General features: G+C 41.6%; 1 protein-coding gene across 2 annotated transcripts in view; it reads left to right on the top strand.

Annotated features, from left to right (window-relative positions):
* The window catches only part of kirrel1b (kirre like nephrin family adhesion molecule 1b), an 87,921-nt gene that overhangs the window by 57,456 nt on the left and 3,835 nt on the right, over positions 1-26,630 (top strand). Inside the window, exons 3-14 of one of the 2 annotated variants that reach the window (XM_086077300.1) lie at positions 4,917-5,066; positions 6,684-6,841; positions 10,096-10,246; positions 12,084-12,189; positions 12,271-12,419; positions 13,793-13,920; positions 14,661-14,787; positions 16,703-16,803; positions 21,963-22,179; positions 23,420-23,527; positions 24,715-24,842; positions 26,034-26,144. In XM_086077300.1, coding sequence (XP_085933426.1) covers positions 4,917-5,066; positions 6,684-6,841; positions 10,096-10,246; positions 12,084-12,189; positions 12,271-12,419; positions 13,793-13,920; positions 14,661-14,787; positions 16,703-16,803; positions 21,963-22,179; positions 23,420-23,527; positions 24,715-24,842; positions 26,034-26,144 — 1,634 coding nt within the window. The remainder of the gene's footprint in view (positions 1-4,916; positions 5,067-6,683; positions 6,842-10,095; positions 10,247-12,083; positions 12,190-12,270; positions 12,420-13,792; positions 13,921-14,660; positions 14,788-16,702; positions 16,804-21,962; positions 22,180-23,419; positions 23,528-24,714; positions 24,843-26,033; positions 26,145-26,630) is intronic. The other variant, XM_086077301.1, reaches the window with a different exon arrangement.

The raw sequence follows: 26,630 nt of genomic DNA, 5'->3' as shown, positions 1-26,630 counted from the left end.
ACACTATGCTAATTTGTCTCCGCCCACTTAATTGGGTACAAAAAAGTTTATTATTATTATTATTGATAGTAATTTGTATTTTTATTTAAATATGGCCAAATAATTATAATGAAATGAATTATTTTTCCCTTTGTGAGTCTTTATTATTATTTTTGTTTTCTCATTAGTTGACAAGGCCCAATGAGCTCATTGAATTCTGCTTAGTAACAAGTGACGTGCAATCTTAACTTTTTTATTTTTGAAACTTTTATCTATAGTTTGGCCATCTTCCCCATGTCGCCGCTCTTGCTTGCTGCTAAGATAAAAGGGAGACGGCTTTATATTGCTTGGCCTTGGCGGAGGTTTTCTCGTTCTCTTTACGAGCAGCGATTAATGCCGGCGCGACACTTGAAGAATGGACGCTCTCTCGTTCTCTCTCTCTCTCTCTTTGCAGCTTTTTATTGTCCGAGGCGAGCGTGGCAGCATCTGCAGTCGCCGCCAGAATCTCAATAAAAAGTTATTAAATGTCAAGTGCCGTGGCTTAATGGCGGCTTTATAATCACTTTAGCGTCTCCCGCGGACAAAATATGTGCTGTTTATTAATTGTGGCGGGAGAGACTGAACCTTGGAGCGTTTGTGGAAAGCTTATATCACCTTTTATCGGCCCACAAGCCATATTTGATAGCTTTAAGTGTGAGGCGTTTAAAATGGAGGGCTCACTCACTGTGTGGCAGGAGAACCACATGACCGATACTAGCCAATCAGGATCAAGAAAATAACTGATGGTCTTAAAAATAATTATAAAAGATGAATTAAAATCAATATTTTATCAACTTTAATATAAAAATAATTAAACGGTATGTAATAAAATTTTATTAAATATTCTGAAAGCAAAAGTTTGAATAAAATTCAATTCATGAGACAAGATAAAATGTAATAAATGTGTATAAAATATAATAACATTTAAAAATATAATTTAGAAAATGATCTATTTTGTAAAATATAATCAGTATGAGTTAAAAGAACAAAAAAAAGTGAAAAAGACATATATACCCAATTTTTAAAAGTAAAATATTTTTAATTGAATAACAAGGACAAGTAAAAGTTACCACTTCAATTCAATATTATATAAATGTAGATATAAATGCATAGCTATTTAAATTCCCGTAAATAAAATTATGTTCCAATAAAACACAAATCATTTGTTAAAATAAATCAAAATTTAAAGTCTTGACCCTGCGCAAGTCTGAATATAAATTGAGTAAAACATAAAAAAATTATTATGAGGAGTATTTAATATAGTGTGATCAAATAATAATTAATTAAAATAAAATAAAAGAGTAAGAAATATTTTTTTTTAAATCTGAAAATTAATAAAATGATATAATTTAAATGTTAAATGAAATATGCCATTAATATGATTAAATAGTTCAATATATGATATAAAAATGTAGTGGTTCAAAATATATTTAACACGCTGGACAGCTAACAATAAAACATATTTTAGCATACATGAATGTGTGCACACTCGCAGTGATTATATAACTTGTGATGTGAATTTAATTCACAGGTCCAGTAAAGGCCAACATTCACACACACGTGCACACGCAGTCACACGCGCACACACCTCCATCATCAGTAGCTTTATGTGACTGCCTCAGTCGTTTCCGCCTCTTCCTCTTTCTTTTTTTTATGCTCTCTTTGTCCTTGCAGCCGTCTTCTCCGCCAGCCAGGAACGCGTCTGCATTTGATCAACATGCCGTCCTCTTTTTACCGCCCTTTTCCCGCATCCGCCGCCAGCCGGCGACCATTCATCTTCTTTAAACGGAACGCGCCGTGACAAAGTGTCGTCCTCTCCTTCTTTGTCGTCGTCACCACTAGAAAGACACTAAGCACAGCCGCTACAAATTTGATGCAGTCAGTCTGTGATAGTTGCTCAAATGCGAACAAATGTAGGGGTTGAAAAAACATTGATATTGTATCAAGTCAATTTTTTTTCATTGGAATTTTCAGTTTTCACCGTAAAAATGAAAAAAAAAAGAGCAACTGTCTACATGATGCTGTGGACCAATTTGTGTTAAATCTGTAGCTTAGATTCTAATTCACGTTAGCATTGGGCTAGCTGGGCATTTCTTTACACAGTTTTTAGGTTGTTTTAAATACACAACATGGAGTTGTCTGTTTTCTGGCAATAAACAAATTATTTCACATTATCATAATCTTGAGTTACTCTGCAACAAAATATCAATATTGTGATGTTATCATACATGTTTTACTTCGAAAGCATCATACTGCGTATTATGATGCTGACTGCATCATCGAAAAATATTGCAAAATTATTAGGCAAAATATTGATATCGCGATAGCACCTATCGGTATCTTGAATGATACATTCTATTGTATTATCATACAATCCATGTTTTGTGATACTGGCTGATATTTTTGGATAAACATTACAATATAATATCATATGGATATCGATCATTATCCTCATTATCATATTACCAATATCATTATCATATGGATAATCTGGCGAGTGAGTGATTCCTAATACATACTTTGCAATTTTTTTTATACTTTAGCAGGCAAATATAGTTATTGTGATTTAGCTATAAAAGTCACTATTGCATACATTTCATGAACATTTTTACTTTTTCCGTAAAGCAAGCTGCATAGATACGATATATTATACCTTTTTTCCCCCATGATGGTATATCGATTACCTCAATGTATCATGATACTATTGATATAGATGGAAAAACATCATAAAGTAAGTTATTCTGTGATTCCTACCCCTCGTATGTAGTCAGATTCAGAGAGAATACAGTGTCAATCAACTTGAATAAATATCAGCTTATTGTCAATGTCATAGTTCTACACGCAATTCTGAAGTTTTCCCTTCATCAGGTACTTCGATATCCTCTGTCACACAATACAGCATTATTGCGTAATGGCTGTTTTTGGTTGATTTCCATCCCTCTGTGTGTTTGAGTGTTCGCATGTTGTCATCATTTCTGTCACGTGTTCTGCACCTGGCGGCCGACCATTTTCTTTTATCTCCCCCCCATTCCTCATCCTCCACCTTCTCTCACTCTCTCTTTTCTACCCAGGGTGCCGTCACCTCTCTAGTTGCTATGCTGCGAGGTGCCCGAGTGAATGATGTAATCTCCTCTTAATACTTTTGTCCAACATTGCCCCCCTCGAATTCCCCATCACCCCCCTTATTCTCCCACTCACTTGCTGCAACCACCTGCTTGCCTGCCGCCGCCATCTCAATACATGATATGATGCCCACTAGGACATGTCAGACAGCGCCTCCTAGTGGCACCATATGCAGGATACTCCTCCAGTGATGACGTAATGGTCGCAGCTCGATGACGACGCATTGTCGCAGATTGATGACGTATGTGCCAATTCTCACGTGACCGTCACTCTGTCAACAACAATGGCGGATGGCTGTGTCTTAGTCGTATTGCGCAGCCTCCTTAGCTTGCTTATGCTTTTGCAGCAAAAATATTTAGCTTCTTTATTCCCACGTTCAACAAGCGGCGTTGTACTTCAATCACCCGCCATTGTCACTTCTCCTGTGTTTGTCTTTTTCATGTTGTTTTGATACATTCAAAGCCATGTTTGTTCTGTAGATTGCAATAAAGTTCATCTTCTTCGCTGATTCTTCTTCCACGCATTCCGTTAACTCGTTGTGGCTGCGCTACAGCGCCACTCCAGACTTGGCATATACATGACAGCCGTTAAACGTCCTCAGCGTCTTCTTTTGGACACACGCGAGTCTTGAAATGCTTCTGTGCGTACGAGATTTGTTTGAGGAACGAAGCCGGCTTTGCTTCCATCTGGACGGAGCCTCAGTCTGAGCTTCTGGACAATTAGGACAAGTTAGCACCTGACACCAGTTTCACCAATCAACACAAAATTGGGCAGACATGTCTATCATAACAGGATGCGCCCATTCCTAAATTTGAACAGGGCGTAAGGCAGTTTGGTTTGAAGTCACTCATCATTTCGTACTCAGTCTTACCCTGTGGAACATTATTTTGGCAAACACAAACGAGGGGATTCTTCCCAAATGAGCCCCAGTCAGAAACGGGTATAATTGACAGATTGGTGACTAAATTGTGCAGATTATCTAATGCTGGCAATAGCCTATGTAGTGTTGACTCTTGAGTACTCACCAATAGGCCTACCAAGTACTGGATACCTGTAGTAAAACATTTAACACAAGGATTGTGACCAAAGATCTTCTTTCTGCTGCAGATGATGATTCACTGATGTGTCAAATCCCTGCAGCAGAGCGCCATCTACTGGCAAGGAGGATTTAGTCGATCTCAGATTATTTTCTTTATTTTGGCAGATATCAGTGGCTGCCATTGTAAACCTCCATATGTACCCAATACCTTAAATTAAGGTAGTATCAGCCTAATACCCATACGCATCCCTACTTTTTTGACCATTTCTAGGCTTTGCCATGAAAATGTGGGTGCCAACCATGCTTGCTGCTTTAATTGCTGGGCAATATGTTTCAAGCTTTCATTAATTTGTTTTTAAGCCATACTGACTTCTTACCCAACATACACATAAAAAATAAAAATAAAAAAACATCATCTGATACAATCAAAGCAACTTTGTGTCCCAAAAGCAACTTTGTGTCCCACCTAATAGTTTCCCTTTGAATTTACCATTTTTATACAAGACTTTTAATCTGCTGCCGCCCCTGCAGTGTACATAACACAGTTTGGAAATCCCTGACCTAATTAAATATAAAAGTAACATATTTTTAGCGAGTATGCTTGATGTTTTGTGGGCTTACTAAAAGCTTCCTCGTGATCACAAACATACAATTTTTACAGTTTGATTAAAAAGTAACCTTGGCTAATGTTGCACTCCTGTCTCACAGTTTTTGTTTTGTTTTTTGTTTTCCCCAGCGTGGCCCCGGTACCGAGTGCTGCGGGCTCTGGACACGGGCCAGTACAACCTGGAGATCTCCCGCGCCGAGCTGTCCGACGACTCGCTGTACGAGTGCCAGGCCACAGAGGCCGCCCTACGATCTCGGAGGGCCAAGCTCAACGTCCTCGGTAAGTCACAGCCACCTCACCATCATTTCGTTTTGTATGATAATGGATATACTGGAAGAGGTCCACATACGATACATCACGATATGGAAAACGACATTTAATCTAGCTGTATCTTTTGACCCATACATGAGAGAAGGACTATGCCAATGCATTACAATATCAATATTTTATCTTGTAGTAGGAATAACAGTAATATCACATTATTTTGACATCATTGCATTGCATCAATAGCATCAAAAGTTTTATATTGGAAGATTTGACACATCGCGATATCAATTATCTATCTTTTTTAAATTTTGCTAAAAAGACAGGGATTGCGCATCCATTGATCGCTCGGACAATATGATAAATTGCAAACTGAATTTTTGGTGGTACCCCTTAATGCAAACTGGCTGTGATGGGATTATTATCATGATATTTTTGGCTTTAGCAGTGTTATGACGATACAGCAACGGTGCAGAACTTGATATATAAAAAGATCCAATACGTACAATACATAGTGATATTACAATTTTTTCCCCAACTAAGACATACTTTGAGTAGTGGAAATTATAGTGTCTTATCATGATAGTTTGATGATAGTGACAGTATCACAATGCAGGGATGAAAATGAATATGTTGAAAGATACAATTTGTTAAATAACAACACAGCTAACAAACCCTGCTAGAACTGGCCCTGTATATTCATGATATAATGCAGTTTCAATAATTATTTCATATTTAGCATCTTTAAATTGTTTTATTTAAGACTTAAAGAAAATAATATTTCTATGTGGTAACTTCTTTTTTTTTGCATGTTGCATGTCATTTTTTTTGCTGTATAAAATATAACTGAATATTTAACATTTTCTGGGCTTTATATATTGTTGTAGCTATTCTTTATGGAAGGATTTAACCTGCCGAACAAAAAAAATTGCTATTTATGTTGCTGACGAAATAATACTTCATATTGTAAGACGTATCAAGATGATACAAAACTCCACAATATGGATGTTTTGAGGCGGGGAACACGGCGGTTGCCCAATAATCACAATACCATTATGCGATAATGGCTAAGGAACTTTTTGGAACACATTAATCAACTCAGAAAATTAAAATTCGAATCGCTACTGCCACCTGTGGCCTAAAAATGAAACTGCATTTTCCTTTTTTTATGTACACAAACGCACACACGACGTCACATCCGCAGACATAGGGCAGTAAATTCCAATTTGAATCCAGTATAAAAACTAGTATTGGCCAGAGGCTTTCAGGATTTCCCATTATGAACAGATAAGGTGATAATCTACTAATTAAAAATGTTTCAGTCATAAATGGTCAAATAAAAATTATCATTATCATTAAAGATATTTTTGGGCAAATTGTTACAAAAAGCAGCACACATTTATTTACAAAAAGGTAGGGGCGTATTGATCTCGAAAATTGATGAAGTAAAAATGTATATTGTTATCATGCACATTAAGGCTCAATAAACCGTCAGATATTAAAACTGTCGCTCGTCCAAAAGTGTTTTAAATGCAAGCTGTTGATATTTAGAAAAACGGGACATCCATTTTTGCGCACACACGCATGAATAAAAATGGTGAGTAACAGTCTGTTTGTGTGTCCATCCTCCAGTCCCGCCCGAGGACCCGGTGCTGGAGGGCACCCCGGAGCTGCTGCTCATGGCGGGCACGCCACACAATCTCACCTGCGTCACCCGCGGCGCCAAGCCGGCCGCGCACATCCAGTGGCTCAAGAACGGGCTGCCCGCTGAGGGCGCCCACCAGTCCACGGTAACTCAAAACACATAGTCACACACTTACACAAGACCTCCACCAAGGCTAATTTAGGCAACTAAGCAGAGCTACAGTGTTGGTGGATGCATTTATCCTCTTCTGCTGATTGGATTTTAGAGTTTGCTTGATTCACTTAGTGTAGCCTCTCATTAAATAAAACATGTTAATGTGACAAGAGGAGATGGCATTTGAAGATGTATTCTGGGCACGTCATGTTGGACAGCTAAGTAGAGCTGCAGTGTTGTTGGATGCACAGATCAGCTTCTGCTTACTGGATTTCATAGCCTGTCCCATTCGTGTGTCGTAGCCTCTGATTGGCTGAAAGAGATTTCAATAGCCGCGTTTCCACCGCAGGAACTTCAGGGTAAATTTACGGGGCCACATTTACAAGAACTTACGGGGACGAGCGGAGGTCCTACTCGAGGGTAGGTCCTCCGCCGGCCCTATAAACTCCCGACCGGGCTTTCATGATGATAGGCTAAAAATTATTTACTATAAAAAATGATCTTACCTTCATGCACGACGATGATGCATTCTCGGCTTAAGTCTCTTCCACCAAAACAATTCTCTTATTAATCCTTAGCCTATTTTCGTTAGCCTTTTCAAGTTCTTCATCTAGACGCCGTCTCCTCTCACTCAAACCATCCATCCACGCCTTGTACATTAAAAAAAGCACAAAAAAACGGCAACCGCCACAAGTTTGTTGTTCTGATTTTTGCGGCGCCGTGCTCTGGTGACGTCACAGAAACCGTCGCACGGCGTTTACGTGTCGATCAAAACTCGTGACGTCGCGTAATGGGTCGTACTCCGCAGTGAGACACAGCCACAAGCCGGCCGACTGAGAGGACGGTTTCCTGTAAAAGTCCCTACCCCCCTCCCTATACCCGAACGTCCTGCGGTGGAAACGCGGCTAATCAAACTCTCAGAAATCATGGTTCATGATAGGTTGTATTCAATTTGCAGGTCGTGTTGGACAGCTAACAGAGCTGCACTGTTGTTGAATGCAGTGACGTGCAGTGAGCTCTAGGCTTCGGTAGGCAGGCAGTCGTAAATTGAGACGCACACACCAATTACAAATTTGTGTGTTGGCAGGCGAGTGTACAACGTATCCTAGCATAAATCAATCTTAATGCCCCCCCCCCCCACCCTTAATGATGTTTTTCCTCAAAAGAAAGGCGTGAAAATAGTTTTATATTTTCCAGAGTGGCGTCATCTTACCGGGGTAACTCTAGGTGTGTTTTGAATTCACGAATGCATAATAATAATTTATAATATGAATAATAATATGAATAATACAGCGACGTAAAAAGACTGCGTAGCGATCTGCCTATTTGCGTAAAGGACTTTTCTACTGGGAAACTGACAACGCATGCGCAAACACACATCGCTACTCAGAAAGGGCTTGTGAAGGCATCGGAGCCGTGCGCCTTCAGCAGCAGAATTTTGCAGCATTTTTGCCTGAAGGCCAGAAGAAGTCATGAGTCCTTTTTAATTGAGCTATGAAAATCATCAAATGTTGTCACTTTTAAACCTATGTAGGTAGTGTAGGCTATCTGAAATGCAAAAAATAATAATTTAAATAAATAGAAGAAGCCAAATGGTTTAATTTCAGCCTTGGTCAGGCAATGCCTACCCTGCCTGCCCCGACGGCACGTCACTGGTTGAAGGCGCAGATTAGTAGCACAAAAACAGACGAACAAACAGACGATTCTGGCAGATCTGCGCTTAATCTCACACGCCGAGTGCTGGATTAAAGAGGGGTTACGCTGCAAATTCCGCTACAAAAGCAGAACAAGTTCAATTTAAATTCTTAGCAAAGCTACTTCATCTTGTTTGCTGGCTTTTTTCTTCTTCTTTTTTTTTACTCTGCCTCTGGCACAGAAGAGGAGGAATTAGAGAGTATCTACCCCAAAGCAGACGCAAGCTCAGGAGTCCTGTGCAAAAACGCAGTAGAAACAACACCTTAGAGGAGACTAGCAGCAAAGCTATGCTAATCAATTGTACTGCTGTGATGCAAAAAAATTTTTATATTTCTATGTGAAGTTTTGAGGTGACTTTCGTACATGGAAAAATTTAGTTCAATGGCCAATATGTCCCAATTTGGATCCCGGTCATCTAATCTTTGGAGAGTCTTCCGTCTACATGTGTACATATTATTGGAATATACAGTTTGTGTTCTGATAATCAGTGAAAAGAGTTTACACTTCAGTTAACCTAATCATTGCATGTTTTCATAACTGTTGTTTTTGAAACATACAGGCATAAAAAAGGTGTTATTTTGTTCCATGTTTTTGTAGCATAGGCCTTTTCATTGTCACTGAAGACAATGTCGTCCACAATAATTAAAATAATTTTAATTTAAACATTCTGTTACGCCCCTCCATTCGAAAATTAGGAGTCCAAGTGGCCCTGGTTACAGAAGGCATTTATGCGATTAAGCATGCCGTGAGAACTGTACAAAAATATAGAAAACATATTTAAGAGCTAAAGAACACAAAATAATTCTCATAGAGATTATAAAGATATAAACCAATAAAAATATAACTTTCATTTGCCATATAGGCCTATTATCATCCACCACATAAGCCTGCTACCGATAATAGCATGCTAACGGACTAGCGTTAGCGAACTAACGAGCTCAATCGTTAGCGTCCCTATACAACATGCAAACAACATTGGTTCCACTATAAAAAACAAATCCTCAAAACAACAAATTCTTACAAATGCATAAAATAAATCTTAGTATTTATGATATAATCAAACTAAAGGTATTAAATTTAAAACTGACTAATGGCTGCTACACATACTTTATGTGTTTTTAAGATGAATCCTTAAAGACAATTTAGTGAACCTGACATACTGTACATATTTTCATAACATGCATGTTTTCATAATCAGGTTAACAAGTGGGATGCACCTAACCTTTTAAATGTCATCATTTGCATTATGTGAACACTTTGCCCTCTTTCTCCCACCTACGCACAGTCACACACGCACACACACGCACACACGCACTTGCTCTCACTCACTCCTGTACACTCGACTCCACACGTGAAATCATGCCTAAGAGCTCCGCCGCAAACTCACCGGCTCACATATGCACACGCAGCAGCAAACACTGACTCACACACTCCAATGCACATGTTTTGACATCTTCTTGCACCCGTGCATATCGCACTATTGCTATTTTATGCGGAACATAAGACCCCGAAAAACAAAATGAGCATAAGTAACTGTTTCCACCCTGACAGGAGGTGCTTCCAGACCGGAAGAGGGTGACCACCAGGAGCTACCTGCCCATCGTACCGCTGGACACGGACAGCCACAGCAACTTGACCTGCGTGGCCAGTAACCCGGCCGTGCCCATGGGCAAGCGAGCCAATGTCATGCTCAACGTGCACCGTAGGTTCTGATTAAACTGCCACTTCATAATACAATGGTGACCCGAGATATCAGTGACACTAGTTATGAGCGTTGGAGGGACGAACTGCCATTAGGCCATCTTTCTTTCTTTCTTTCTTTCTTTCTTTCTTCTACTTCTTCCACAACGCAGACCCCGCCTTTTTTTTTTATATATTGTGGGCAGTGTAAGGCACTCCTGTGTACTAATCATGGTGTCGAATCAGCATCTTGATATGGCACACCTGTTGGTGGGATGGATTATCTCGACAAAGGAGAAGTGGTCACTATAAAAGAACTAGCCTGGTTTGTAAACAATATTTGAGAGAAATAGTGATATTGTGTATGTGGAGCAAGTTTTAGATCTTAGAGTTCATCTCATAAAAAATGTCAATCACAGCCAGACCCGGCCCAACCCTCTCCCCATTTGCAAGCCTAACGGTCCTCCAGGCCAGTGTTTCTCAACCCGGTCTTCGATTACCCCATCCAGCCTGTTTTCCATGTCTCCCACAGCCATCACAGCTGAGGATCGTTATCAGGCTTCATATACAGCTTGCTTATTAGCTGATGGTTTGAAACACCCGTGTTGGTTTAGAGAGACATGGAAAACAGGCTGGCTCGGGGTACTGGTTGAGAACCACCGTTCCAGGCAACGCCCTTTTTGGGCACCGTTTTCAAATATTAGTGAGTGGTGGAGCAAGAGTCTGGGTGGTGAGTCACACTTTAAACCAGTGGTGGGCAAACTCGGTCCTCGAGGGCCGGAGTCCTGCAGTTTTCTGAGAAGCTGCTACGTCGCCATGGAAATTTGAATATCTGTATAATGATACCACCACCCAGGTGGTCAAGACAAAAGTAGCGCAATGTCCATTGAATTGAAGCAAAAAAAAACATTTCACCGAGACCAGTTGTTCTTGTTGGAGGTTGCGCATTCACCGAATCCTTCTGTATTGAATAAAATAAAATAAAATAATAATAATAATATTTTATTTTTGGGGGGGGAATAAAAAATAATATATATATATATATATATATATATATATATATATTTATTTTTTTCAAATTAAGCAGGTATAGGGTTTACTGCTGAACAAAATCAACAGGGCAAGTAACCTTTTCATCAAATCTGTCTCTCTTCACCTTGAATTCAGAATTCGTCTCCCATGCAGTTTAGGGAAGTGTTCCTTTAGTTTTGCTAGATTGCAATTGTGCTGAACTACAATTGCTCAAACCATGCAGTTAGGACGCTGACTCCTGTCACTCAACTCAGTAGAGCACTTTAAAACAAACCTTTCTCACCTTTCTCACCTTTCTCAAGATGGAAGTCAGGGGTAGCAGAAGTCCCAGAATTGAACCCTGTGGAACACCATACGTTCATTATACATGTGAAATCATATTGCACATATTGGTCTGACCACTTTCTTTTTTTGCTCGACATAGTATGAAGGGATTACAATAAAAAAGAGATCACACAACATACCATCACGACGGCCACAAGACTACTGAGCACACCAAATTACGTGCAGCACAGATAGGCCAAGCAATGTAGCAAGACCACCTGCAGCCAGTTGATGGCCAAGCGGGTCGAATCATCACAAATCATCCGAGTCGGGTGTGTGACTTGACCTCCGCCGAACCGGTTCAGTCGAACCCAGGTTAAGAACCACAGGCCCAGACTGTTTACAGTTATTGGATGTTTTATAAAGTTACAGTTGTTTTATAAACTACAATATTAATGGGTTTATTTTTTTCTGTCAAATAAACACATTACAGTGTTTGTTGTTGGTTGTTGGCACCAATACTGCTTCCTACTATGAAATCTTGTCTATATTGCTGTCTCCAGATCCGCCAACAGTGACGTTGTCCATTGAGCCTCGCTCAGTCCTGGAGGGCGAGAGGGTCACTTTCACCTGTCAGGCCACCGCCAACCCGCCCATCATGGGCTACAGGTCCGGAAAACTAGAATGGGGCCTCTGCTGTACTATGTAGAGTAGACTGACAAAGCATGACATGTACTGTGTCTCCTGCAGGTGGGCGAAGGGCGGCGTGTTGCTAGAGGGCGCCAGAGAGAGTGTGTTTGCCACCACGGCTGACCACTCCTTCTTCACCGAGCCTGTGTCCTGTCAGGTGTTCAACGCGGTGGGCAGCACAAACGTCAGCATACTAGTGGATGTACATTGTAAGTTGGGATGTAACGATATCCAAATGTCATGATACGATAATTATCACGATGGTCTCAGGTAACAACCAATCACAGCTGAGCTTAAAAAAACAGGTGATCTGTGATTGGTCATTGCCTGAGCAACTGTGATGTCATCTTCAGTCGACAGCAAGTGGCAAAATGGCCGCCTTTTAAGATGGATAAAAACGGGTGGATTTTGCTTCAAAACTCATGTTCCACAAATGTAATGTTTAAACTAGTGAAGTCACATATAACAAATTACTGTCAAGAAATGTTTAAGGTTGACTTCCCCTTTAAAGAAAAACTCATATTGGAAAAGAAGCACAATATTGTGTAATTGTACATATAATAACAGTGGCATAGAAAATAGACTTGGCCATGTCATGTCACATGTCATTGTCATGTGCTCCTATTGGCTCAGTGGCACAAAGGATCATGGTCTATGTAGTTCACAATGCTGTGTTCATCTGAAGCGGGTGAAAAGTCACGTTTTTTGACAAGACAGATCGTTTTGAAAAGGTGCCAAATTACGACCAAGTGTTACGTATTTTACTTTAGCTACCTCTAGCGGCCATGTTAAATAGCGAAAAAATACTAAGGTGAGACTCGAACCCGGTCCGTCTGATCTAACTGAGCTATTTGGTCAGTGATTGTTTTAGTGTTGACTACATTTGTAGCATCGTCTACAAACTCACTGAGCTTTTTGCTAATCTCAACTGTCCCATGTAAAAACGTAATGTGTACTGTACAACCTCACTGAAAGCCTTATGTTAACCCCAACCATTAGTCCATGACGGCGAATTGACATACATGTCAACACTAAAATAGAACACTAAGATTATTAGCGGCCTGTTAGCTCAGTAAGATAAACGTTTGTCTTCCGACCAGACGACCCGGGTTTGAGTCTCACTTTTCTGGTGCATGGTAAAACGACCAATATGGTAGTTTTTGTTGGAGGACTAGTTATTTTTGTCAGATGTTAAAAAATATTTGCTGGCATGACTGATTTATGGGAGTTTTAATTGCTGCAGAGGCCAAAACATTCATAATTAAAATTAAACTGCACTAATAAACTAACCACCAGAGGGTGCTACAACTACAGAAATGGAATCCAACCTTGCCTTTTTAACAAACGTGCTGCTTGAAATGTTGTGACAAGACGACGACGACGACATCGTGGCTACTTTACGATTGCGATATTGCGCGTCTGCAGTTATTGTTACATTCATAATTGTAAGTACCAAATATGTGGTCTTTGAATCGTATGAATTCGTTTTCTAGTTTCCAGCAGCTTCATCTTCTTTCCCTGAAAGAGTGGCGAACCACCTAACCAATCTGCTAAGCATTTATCTGATTTCCCTTTGTTGCAGTCGGACCCATCCTGGTGGTCGAACCCCGGCCCATCGCAGTGGATGTAAACTCGGACGTCACCCTGAACTGCAAGTGGTCTGGAAACCCGCCGCTCACACTCACCTGGACCAAAAAGGGCTCCAACATGGTGAGACCAAGTATCTCTAAGTTAACTTCTGTCTTGACCTACTTCTGACTTTTGCTGTCCTGACCTACATACTTCACTAACCAATTTGCCAGCTTGATTTCTTACCAGTTTTTGTAGCTTCCTAATTTTTCATGAATGGCAGATTTCTGACTCCATACCTTGCCATTTAATTACCACCCAGCCTAACTACCTATTTACAGTGTTATTGGAGTTTAGTTGGGGACTTTCTCTGCCTCTTCTTTGTTCTCTTTATGAGCCAGTAGAGCTCATTGCTGTCCGACAAGTTCTGGCACAATGTGGAGACACATTGCTCTAAATCCAAACTTTACTCTATACAGTAAAACGGGGACACTGTAAACAGTTGGACAACAGCACAGAGGAGAAACCCATGTCGCTGGGAAATTCTCCAGAATGCCTTCGATCGGTGTTAAAAAAAAAAAAAAAAAGAAGAAGCCAGACTTCATAAATGTTTGCTTAGTTGTAAAGTAGACACTTTGTAGAAAGACTCTCCGTGTCTTAAATCTTTAATTCATGCCCAACAGTTTAAGAGAAAGCTCCAGGAGAAAAAGCTAATGGAGCCTGCTGAGTAAATCAACATGTTTTATGAATTAAATATGCTGCTCTCGTTCTCTCGTTCGCTCGCTCGCCCTGTCTGGCTCAGCTCTACACCTCCCAAGCAGACTCCGCTGTTTACTCTCGTCTACGTCTATCTTTGTGTGTCCGTGTCAATGTGTGTGCAGGTGCTTAGTAACAACAACCAGCTGTACTTGAAGTCGGTGAACCAGGCGGACGCCGGCCAGTACGTGTGTAAGGCCATCGTGCCCCGTATCGGCGTGGGTGAGACCGAAGTGACGCTCACGGTCAACGGTGAGTCGCTATCTACCAGTCCATGGATCTCTAGCAACTTACTTTTCTTTTCCCATCATACCCATTTACCGGTCGGCCGGTCTGACCTAAATGACCCACCTGCCTTATCTGCCCATCAAATTCAAATGATAAAATTCAAGTCTAACTCGAAACACTCATATTGAAAATAATCTTTCCCTGTTGAAAAAATACAAATAATAATGCATCGGATGTATATAGCTCAAAGATGCTTCACAATGGAATGGATACATTATTCATGCACTCACGCGTTCACACTGTGGTGGCAGTAAGCTACTTTAGTCGCCACAGCTGCCCTGGGGCGAGATGACGGAAGCGTGGCTGCCAGTGCGCGCCTACGGCCCCTCCGACCACCACCACCAAACATTCGCACCTTCCATACACCACTGGAGGCAATGTGTGTGAAGTGCCTTGCCCAAGGACACGACGACACATGACTTGGGGGGGGGGGGGGATCGAACAGCCCACCTTCTGGTTACTGAACGACCATTTTTACACCGTGAGCCACGGCCGCCACAAACGATTAGTCTTACGGCGCAGAAAAGAACATCTGATCATCCAAATAGTTTTTTTTATTTTTATTCCTCAAATCATCATACACATACTGGCTTTTTAGTCCTCTCCTTGCTGGAATCTCTCAGTAATAATGAATCATGATTGCGCTACGTATGTCATTCAAAGTGTCGTAAAGTACAAATGCCATTACTCTGTTCCAGCAACAACACAAAAAAATAAATAAAATACATTTGATTTAAAAAAGCCACTTAAATGTTGTACTATAATAGCATAATCACATAAAATGTAAAAAAAATCACTTTTTGGCCATCAGGGGGCAGTATAATATATATACAACCAAAAGCCGTTGATAGTTTGCCCTACTCGGTTTCAGCAACATGGCATCCATATGTCAGGTGACCAGCAGTTGACCAATCACAGCGTAGAGGTACGTTAACAACATGGCGTCCAAACTCTCTATCAACGGCTCTGCATACAATTATAAACTAAGACGGTCACAACTACTCAGTAAGTTGCAGTAATATTACTTTTTTTTTTTTGGTGTGTGGTCAAAGTTAAAGCGTTAACTTATTGATTAATCACAAAATAAATATATATATTAATGCAGATTAATCACACTATTCATTTTGATTGCCGATGATCCTTTAGCTGACAGCGGACGGTTACTTTAAAGGAAGTGCGTGTGTTTGAGCAATAAACATAACTACATGCATTAAAGTAAGGCATGTAATAAATGTTTGCGTATGACATTCAGAATATTTGTTCATGTCAGACTGTTTTTTTCCATTTTAAATTATGCAAGTAATTAACTGATTAGAAAATAGAATGATGAGAGTGCAGTGGATCAAAAAATGTTGAAGACGTCCTCATAACATTAAATGTCGAAAGAATTAACACATAACAGGTGCTCTTTAAATTTGGCGAGTAAAAAATGTTGATAAAAAGGCTTTTTATTTAAGCGATTAATCTGATTACAAAATGTAATGGTTTGACAGTTCTATATCCCCCCCCCCCCCCCAGAGGATACCAAATATGTGAGCAATGTTATATTGTCTGTCTACATGTGTTGCTGCAACTCAGAATGGCGTTGGTTTGTTAGCCTGTCTATGGTGTTTCCTATTATGTGTTAGCTGTACACAATGTGTTATTATCTTTGTTTATTATAGTTAGTTTGACAGTAAACTTGATTGAGTCAAAGCATAAAAACACCCAAACAAAAGTTTTGGAGAATCTCAAAAGTCGAGTCACTCGTACGTTGAGGTACCACCATACTGCCTACATAAAGTCGAGTCACTCGTACGTTGAGGTACCACCATACTGCCTACATATTTTTCTTGACCAGCTGTCAGACTACCAACTTTTTTGTCCCACTTGTGTTCAGGCCCGCCCATAATCTCCAGCGATCCGGTCCAGTACGCCGTCCGGGGTGAGCGGGGCGAGATTAAGTGCTACATCGCCAGCACTCCCCCGCCGGACAAGATTGTAAGTCCATTCGCACAGAATCCGTCTCTCATTGATGTCTTTTTAACCACAGGAAAAGTAATGGCCGCAGATTACCAGCACAAACACAGTCGACCGCTCTTTTTCACGCCGGCACGATTTGTTGTGCATCAAGTGTTTTTTTGTTGTTGTTTTTTTGGAGTGTCGCGTTCGTAACCTCTTGAATGCAGCGCGAGTTGAATTCTTTGAAGAAACGTGTTAACCCTATTTTTTTTCTCTTCAAAGCATACTTGATGGAACGGCACTCTAGCACAAAGTGATGGATCATTTCAAAGCTTGCGCGCGTGATACCCCCCCCCCCACCCTTAAAAAAAAAAAGTGTTTCAGCTGCTCCTCTCAGCAGCAATTATCCAATTTTTGCTGCGCCGACATGACAGAAATCAGAGCTTTTAGGAGGCTTCAGAGCCCCCGCCGCCCGGCCAGGGAGCTGCCGGCGTATAATGTGATACGACGTTATAGTCGCGGCTTAATGCACAGACACAAGGACTTATAAAAAAAAAATGGAGCGTGAGCCGTGTGTGTGTGCGCGCCGCTAGATATTCCTAAATAAATCCGTCTGCGTGCACATTATTCTCCATAAAGAGGGAAGATCTGCAGGAATTTATGCGGCGGAAGTAATGTAAGGCGTGGCTAATCACATTTCAGTTCTATTTGAGCCGTTTTGAGTTCGAAGGCACTGAGGGGTGACCAGCCTTTTTCTGGACTTGTCTACTTTTGCCACCTATCAATACGACAGGCCCGCCTTCATGTCTAGCATCGGGCGAATGATGTGGAAGTCATTATTAGAGTCTTTTCAACCTCACGATACGATGCGATATAATCTACTTACGATATGACTCGATAAAAAACTCATTCACTTGCTGCCATGCATTTTGACGTTTTCAATAGAAAAAAAGGTAGCGGGAGGTTGCGCAGAATGCATCGTTTCTCCCAGTGGACCCTCAAACTGTGCTGATCTGGTTTCTAAAATGATCAGCTGACCCGTGATTGGTTATACCTGATCACATGTGATGTTCAGCCAACAGAAAGTGGCAAAATGCGATAATAAAGGTATGTAAGTCTACATAATAAATAGGGGTGTCAAAATTAATTTTGAGTTAAATTAAAGTTCCTTTTTTTTTTTCTCTCTTTTTTTTTCTCTTTTTCTCTTTCCTTTTTATAAGAGCTCAGTATTGTTCATTCGGAAATGTCATCATCATTGCTCTTTTTTTTTTTTTTTTTTTTTTTTAATATATATATATATATATATATATACATATACATATATATATATATATATATTTTTTTATTTTTTTTTTTGTGTGTGGGTGAGTATGTGTGCGTGCGTGCGTGCGTGCGTGCGTGCGTGTGTGTATTTGTTAGCTCACCAGAAAACCTATTAGAAAAAAAAAAAAATCTCATACCGTTCACCTAAATCGAACACCAGGAGACCCGAGGGGACCGAAGAAAACCAAGGAAGGTGAAATCCAGCACCGACCAGACACCCCCCACCAGAACTCCTCCCCAGCCCAAGAAACATCCAGACCCCAACAAATCCAAAAAACATAAAATCAGGGAGGCCTCAAGAGACCAAAGGAGAGACCGAGAAAAGGAAGGAAGGACAGACGAAGCCGCGTGAGATCCGCAGACACCAGCCTCCACCGATTCAATAACCTGAGGAGGAAACAGATTGTGTCTGAGTTTCGGTAGATGCTGGTGTGGTGGATCTGGCATGCATGAAAATCTCCACCAAAGAGGGGAGCCGTCGACCCCCGCCGGAACAGAGCAAGCGCAACACCTCAGGGCCCCCCAGGCCGCGGCAGCGCCAAAGGACGACCCCCGGGCCCCGCCAGGGCCACCGGCCGGAGAGCAAACCCAGGAGCAGGAGCGCCCCCCGCCCCAACACGGCCCGCGCCCCCGGCCCAACGCAGCAGGACGGGGCACTGCAGGCCCACCAGGCACCCCACCGGCCCCCAACCCCCGCCCCCCCCACGACCCCCCGCCCCCCATCCACCCCCGCCACCCACCCCAACCCAGCCCCAGCCGCCCCCACGCCCCCAATCCCCCAGACACCCCCCACCCCCAGCACCCCCCCACCCCGCAACCCCCACCACCGCCCCCCCCAACAAAGCCGCCCCCCCCCCCGACCCCACCCCGACCAACCGGCAGCCCCCCAGCCCCCGGGGACCCCCCGCACCCAGGCACCGGCGCCGAAGAGGGGCCGGACAGCGGAGCGGAGAGGGCAGCCGCGCCCACCCCACCCCCCGCCGCGTGGAGGTACGGAACACCGGGGGCAGAAGGGGAGATGGGGGCACCGGAGGACGGCCGACACCCCCGAACCCCAGGCCTAGCGGGGAAAGGCCCCGGTCGGTACCCCAGCGTTCTTTGTGAAAGTTAACCCCTGTTACTGAGTCCGCCAGCTCGCCGACTGGCGAACTCTACCCCTAAACCGTGAATGTGACCCCACCCAGTGTATATACAAGTGTGTGTGTGTGGTGCATTAAAATTAGGAGCAGGTGAACCGGAGCCGATGGAAATGATATTCCCACGCTCCGATCCACCCGCCACCCAAGCATGTTGCTGAGTGTATGTGGTGCATTAAAAAAAATAGATAGGGCGGGGGGGTGGCGACACGGACAGGGGACCGCAGCACTGCTCTATACTGCGGCCCCCAACCGATGGCACCCCCACAAGCCCCCCCCCCCCACCCACAAGTTGTGTGGTGTATTAAAATTAGAGGGGAGTTGTAGGGTGAAGACGGTGTTTCCACCCTACCCCACCCCCCAAAGTGTGTTATGTGCCCTATATGTCTATAAAAGTGTATTGTGCAAACCTAGTGTAGTGAGTTAAGAGGTGGTGTGACCAGCGGGCCCCCCCCAACCGGGCGGGGGCAGGAGGCGCACCGGCCCACCAAGCCCCCACCCACCCCACCAGGACCCCGGCGGGCATATGGGACCCGTCCGGCGGGGCGATAGGGCTCGCCCCCCGGATACTGGGTCCCGCCCGAGGTGTCAGGACGCCCACCGGAGCGGGGCGGGCACGACACCAAACCCCAGCCACCCCCGCCGGCCCCCATAGCACCGAGACCCGGGCCATGGATGGAGCCCCCGGCCCAGGGGAGGGGAAGGAAGGCGTACCGGGGAAGGGGAAGGGAGGAGGGAAGGGGACGACAAGAAGGGCAGGGGGCAGCGGCAGGGACGCAAGGAGAGGGGGAGAGGAGGAGGAAGGGCGACGAGGGAGAGGGGACAGGGAGGCGGAGGACGGGCGGGGAGAGGCGAGGAGGGAGAGGCAGCAAGGGGGAGGAAGGGGGAGGGGAGAGGGAACCACCGGGCACCCCGGCGGCCCACAGGCCCCGAACCGCGTCGCCGGGCCCAGAGAATTAAAGTTCCTTTAATGCCACTAATTTTGTCAATGCACGATTAATGACCGCCCCTTACTTGGAAAGCCTGTACTGGGGGAATTGCGGTCGCAACGCAGCAGAAGCGTGCGTCCACGTCAAAATTTTGCGGTAATAAATGTAATAACAATGCATATATTTGTGGAGACTGGAGTCAAGTTGTGTTTTACAATTTAAAAAATATGCAGAATTTCACAAGTTACTTTGTTAAAGATTAGATAGCTCTTAATATGAAAAGAAAAATGCACTGAGATGTCATCAACGTCTTAAAAATGCAATTATGCCATCTAGTGGCAGAAAAATGACCAACACAAATCAATAAAATACTCGTTTTTTACAGTACATCTCTTTTATGAATTATGAAATTACTGTATTAATGACTCAAAGATGCAGCCATATTTCTATTAGTTTAAAATTGTTTCCCACTTGTATCTTAAAAGTATAAAAACTTGTATTGTTAAGATTAAGATTCACTGATTGTCACACCCACCTAAGTGAGGCAAAATTCATTCTCCGCATTTGACCCATCCCCTGAGGGAGCGGTGAGCACCAGCAGCGGCCGCGCTCGGGAATCATTTGGTGATCTAACCCCCCTCCCCCCATTCCAACCCTTAATGCTTGAGTCTTTGGTATGACCCGGCCAGAGATTGAACCCACGACCTCCCAGTCTCTACCACTAGAACACTGAGCTATTGTACATTTAATTGTACATTTAGAACAGATATAAAATTTGTGATTAATTGTGTTGAAGTAATGCGATTAATTACCATTAAAAAAAATCGCCTGACATCCCTAATAATAGTCATGTTATCAAATTAGACACACACAAACATTTTACTACTGAAAATTGCAGAATAAAAGTATCTCTTGAAAGATACACTTCGATTGCAATGTGATTCACTCCGTTTTTAATGTAATACAATCCGTCATGTGACATTAACCATTTGTGATGTCAGTCCAGTTATGATGAGATGCATAAAATTAATTCCGATTACAATACAATTCATGTTGATTCTGTTGCAAAAAAGCCCAAATACAATTCAACTTACTTCAATTTGGTGCAATACTAAACGATTGACTGCTATTACTGTACAAACTGATGCACTCCAGCAACGATCGGATTGGTTCCAATTACAGTACGATTGGATTGAATTACGATGGGATGGAACGTGTTATGATGCCATTCCGTATGATTCAGTCCAATTCCGACGTGATATCATGATTCACTCCAACTAGAATGCGATTCACTATATTTACGATACGATTGGCTCCAATAACAGTGCGATTCATTCCGATTATGATGCGATTCACTTTGATGACAATGACTGCTTCCAATTTTGACGTGGCACCGTGCAATTCAATCCATCCGCCGTACAATGTGATTCGCTCTTCCGATTATGCACTTCACTCCAATTGCAACGCTGTACGGTATGATTCACTCCAACACCGATGTGATAATGCGATACCATATGATTAACATCAATTATGATGTAATGCGATTCACTCAGATTACATTGTGATTCACTGCAATGTGATCCGATTCACCCCCATTTGAATACAATACTCATTTACAACGTGCGCATTTTGAGAATCTGAAATCCGTTTTTCAAGTCAAGCCAGCACGTCGTGGTCAATTTTAATGACACCTTGCCGCGAATCTGCCTCTTATTTTTTCCCACATCCCTAATGGCGAGTCGACAAGGTACATAAACCTTCAACGACGTGCGTGTGTGTGTGTGTGTGGGTGTGTGTGTGTGTGTTGTAGGTGTGGGCGTGGAAGGAGAACGTGTGGGAGAAGGAGAAAGGGACGCTCATGGAGCGCTACACGGTAGAGCAGAGCAAGCCGCCGTCACAGGGCGGGGCTGTGCTGTCCACGCTGACCATCAACAACGTCATGGAGTCGGACTTCCACTCGCCCTACAACTGCACCGCGTGGAACTCTTTCGGGCCCCGCACCATGATCATCACCTTGGAGGAGACCGGTATGGAAACAAAAGGCAATTTTGTTTTGATTTGTTTATTTGTTTTGTTTAGGTTGATGTTAATTTTAGTGCTGTGAGTATCGAATATTTTTAGAAATTATTCATTATTCAATCGATTAATCTGATTCATTTTAATTTTGCGTTAAAATGTATTACAAAAGCATTTTTTCTCTGATTACTGTACTTCATATAGTGATTCAAAAAAGGGGGATTAATGTTGTACTATTTTACCGGTTCGGTCATTGTTTTCCAAATCAAAAGCAGATGTTTGCAAAACATTTAAAAACGTTCTTCTTTAAATATTGCCTTGGTTCTAAAAATGAATATATAATTTGTTTATGTTTTTTCTATGCTAGAGCATACAGAAGGCTTTGATGCAGCCTCTGACCAGAAGAGGTCACTTAAAGCAATAGTGTTATTACAAAAAACGGCCAGCAGGTGGCAGCAGAGTATAAGAGATCAGCCAGGGCCATGTTGCAAAAAGGCTCTTTTCCCCACTGTTTTAAACAGATTTGTGAATAATGATGAAACTTAAAAAATACTCTAATCTTTCTTTTGATAGGCTCCATGTTTTTTATAGCAATAGAACACAATATTCTGTGGGCCTTGCAAAATCAGTCAAAATCCAGTAAACCAGCCGGGAGCGAAGGGGGTTGCTTCAGTGAAAATGGCTGGGAGTGAATTAAACGCGGAAGATAATCAGTCTTCTTTCATGAAGGACAAGAAATCAGTGAACATTTCCTGTTGATATGCTGAAATCAGAGGATATGGACAATAAAAAAAAAAAGAGAGACTCCAAACGATTATTTGATCATGAAAATAGTTGCCGATTAAGTTGATAATCGCTTACTTGTCGATTAATCGATTAATTTTGACAGCTCTATTTAATTTGTTCAGGTTTCCCCTTAGTGAAAAAAAACTCTTATAAGTCTGTTTAATTTAAATTAATCGCTGTGCGTTCTTATTTTTGGGTTGACGTTACTACAAACGACTACTTGATTTAAAAATCGTCTTTGGGGGTTCCAGGGTATTATTGTAATGATTTGGATTTCTGTTCTTCAGTTAATCTTTGTTGTTTGAATCTTGGAATCATTAGTGCAACATCTGTTGAATTTCTATTTTCCCGTTTCAGTTTTTGCGTTGACCTATGTTACCTTAAGGCAGCATCTGTTGTATTTTGACCCATGGTATAACCTTAGTGCAATCTCAGATGTTTTGTTGCTTTCCGTGCGCTTTCCAGACATCGTCCCGGTGGGCATCATCGCCGGGGGTACGGTGGGCTCGTGCATCCTGCTGCTCATGCTGCTGCTGGCTCTCGCCTTCTTCCTCTACCGCCAACGCAAAAGCAGTGAGTTTCTCGTATCCGTCACTCAGCTTCGGCGACATATGCCGTCCGCTTTAGCGCTCTATTCAAATGAGACTCATGAATATTCATACAAACGTGGCAAACAGCCTCCAAACGCCCACGCGGCAACCTCTCAGTATTCTTCAAATAATCGTTGATATGCCTGATAAAGAAAGCAGCAGAAGACAATTTTCTGCCCGTTATACACATAATGTCAAATCCAACCAAAGAATGCAATTTATGTAAAAATTGTGTGTGGATGCCACAATACTGTGCAATTAATTAAAATTGAAGAAAAATTGAATGCCAGAGCTGGCATGCACATTTTTTTAAATGCATCCATTAGTAAAAAAAAAAATTGAAATTTTGAGAATGTGAAAAATACTGGTTGTCCTGAATGAATTGACGAGTTTGAAGTTGAAAGAGTGAGAAATGTATGAAAAAGAATAGAATTTAGATTTGTGAATATTCATCAGCACTTCAAGTTAGGGTTTCAAATTAAGGTGTCATGTTGGAGTTTCAAATTAAGGCTTAACGTTAGGGTTTCAAACTCGTCAGGGTTTCAAATAAAAGTGTAAAATTGAGGTTTCAAACTAAGGTGGAAAAATAAGGTTTTAAATGAGGGTGTCAAGTTAGGGTTTCAATTGAGTATGTCAAGGAAGGTTTCCAATTAGGACGGCAACTAAGGGTTTCAAGCTTGGGCTTCAAATTAAGTTCTGAAATTGGGGTTTCAAACTACGCTGGAAAAATAAAGTTTCAAATGAAATGGGTTAAGGGTTTCAATTGAGTGTGTCAAGTCGGGTTTCCATTTAAGGTGTCAAATTAGGGTTTCAAATTGGACAGTCTAGTTAGCGTTTGAATTTGGTTAGGATTTCAAACTAGGGTTAAGCTTCCCAAAGACAGCCAGGGTTTAAAAGTACGTTGCGGGGTTCAAATGAAATGTTTACTTGATCATTTGGGTTTGAAGCCAGTATCAATTCAAGTTAAGGTTTTTAATTGCTGGTTATTGAAACCCAAACCCTAGTTTTGAACCTTAACTCTGTTTTTGGAACCCTCATTTTGTCATGTTAGGGTTTCAAAGGATCATTAAAAATCACTGATAGCATTTTGGCTCCCAACTCTCGACTTGGCGAACCTTAAAGTGTGGAGCTTGAAGTGGTGGCGTTGTGACCCTGCAAATGTTCTTGCAGGTCGTCGAGGTGTGACGCTGGGCAAAGCCGACATCAAAGTGGAGACGGTCAACAAGGAGACGCACAGCCTGGAGGAGGAAGCGGCCACCGTCTCCACTGCCACGCGCATGGTCAAGGCCATGTACTCGGTGAGTGCGCCCGCACCTTGACGGATCGGCAAGAAAACGACTACGCCACACCTGGGCAAACTTTGGGCTTTTTTTGTTTGTTGTTGTTGTCAAATTGGATTTTTTTTTTTACAGACAAATGGGCCTGCTCATTTGTAGATGTAGTAGGAAAAATGGAAACATATTTTACCAATCACAAATTAAAATAAAATATTTTTGTTTTTTATTGTTTATAATTTATAATAATTTGAACAATCCATGTAAATGTGTAAAATAGTTTTAGTCAAACATTTTCAAAGTATAAATGATTGATTTACGTATAATTAATTGGAATTAAATGAAATACGTACATGTCAAATGTGTAAAATCATTTGTTGGTAATAAACAATGTACTCCTTTTCTTATGTTATTTGTAATTTCATCCCAATTCATTAGTCAATTATTTAATGGTATTTTAGAAAATGCTAGATAAATTGTTTATGTTACTACTATTTTGTATTACATACAATCAACAATAATGTTACTCAATTACATAATTCAAATACCATAAATACAAAATTGTTAAATATTTAAAAAATACTTGTAGTATTTACAATAAATCAGTTAACGTTTATTTTTAATAATAAATTCTTATTTTTGTTATTATTTGTAATTAAATAATAATAGAATAAAGAATGCATTATGTAAAATATTGGAATGTTCGATACCATTTAGACCGATACTTTTGAGCCCAAAAAAATTCCCCCGATGACGAAATGTGTAAATGTTAAAAAAATAAAATAAATATTTTTGTTTTTATTTTAATGAATTAATAATACAATAAAGAAATATTGTGATGTTTGATACCACATTTTTTTTAGACCAATACTTTTGATACAAAAAATAAATAAATCCCCCCAAAACCAATGGCAGGTAATTTTAGAGAAAGACCTATATATCCCATTGTAGCATTTTTCCCTTAAAATTGCCCGAAATGAATGCCAATTTTCTATTCTTCTAATTTCTAGTTCCTGATCATAAAACGTGGCGCCAATACCTTGAAATAAGGCCAGGTATCGGCCTGATGACGATACCTGGTATCGGTACTCACCCTTATTTGCTTAACTAATTGCATTTGATCAAACTCTGTTCTCCTCCCTGTCTTCCTCCTTTCTCGACGTCCGTCCCTCCTTCTCTCCCTCCGTCTGTGTGTTTTGTCGTTTGACGGTTTAGTTTCTGCCCTCTGTCTCCCTCTCTCCCTCCACTCAGCCCTTCAAAGACGACATGGACCTCAAGCAGGACGTGCGCAGCGAGAGCGACACGCGCGATGACTACGAGCTCAAGGTAACACCTGGGGTTTCAAATTAGAGCTTCAAACCAGGGTTAGGGTTTCGAGTGAGTCTTAGAAATCGGGTTTAGGGGTACAAACTAGGGTTAGCCTTTCAAGGCCTGGGGTTTGAAGTTAGGATGTTAAACTCGGGTTAGGATTGCAAATGAGGGATTCAAACAGACTTGTCAAACTACGTTTAGGATTTTAAACTGGAGTTAGGGTTTCAATATGGATTAGGGTTTCAATATGGATTAGGGTTTCAAATTAGGGTGAGAGTTTCAAACTGGGTTTGGGGTTTCGAGTGAAGTTTAGGGTTTTAAACGGAGGTTAAATTTCCGAATTAGGGTTTCAAGGGTTAGGGTTTAATTTAAGGGTTTAGATTAAAGTTTCAAACCAGGGTGAAGGTTTCAATTAGGGTTTCAAATCATGGTTAAGGTTTCAAATTATGGTTTCACGCTTGAGTTAGGACTTCAAACAATGATTGGAGTTTCAAATCAAGG

This window comes from Leptonotus elevatus, chromosome 1 (assembly GCF_054856555.1).
Source record: "Leptonotus elevatus isolate MCC_2025b chromosome 1, RoL_Lele_1.0, whole genome shotgun sequence".
NCBI classification, from domain to species: Eukaryota; Metazoa; Chordata; class Actinopteri; order Syngnathiformes; family Syngnathidae; genus Leptonotus; species Leptonotus elevatus.
This window is presented reverse-complemented; position numbering and strand designations above follow the sequence as displayed.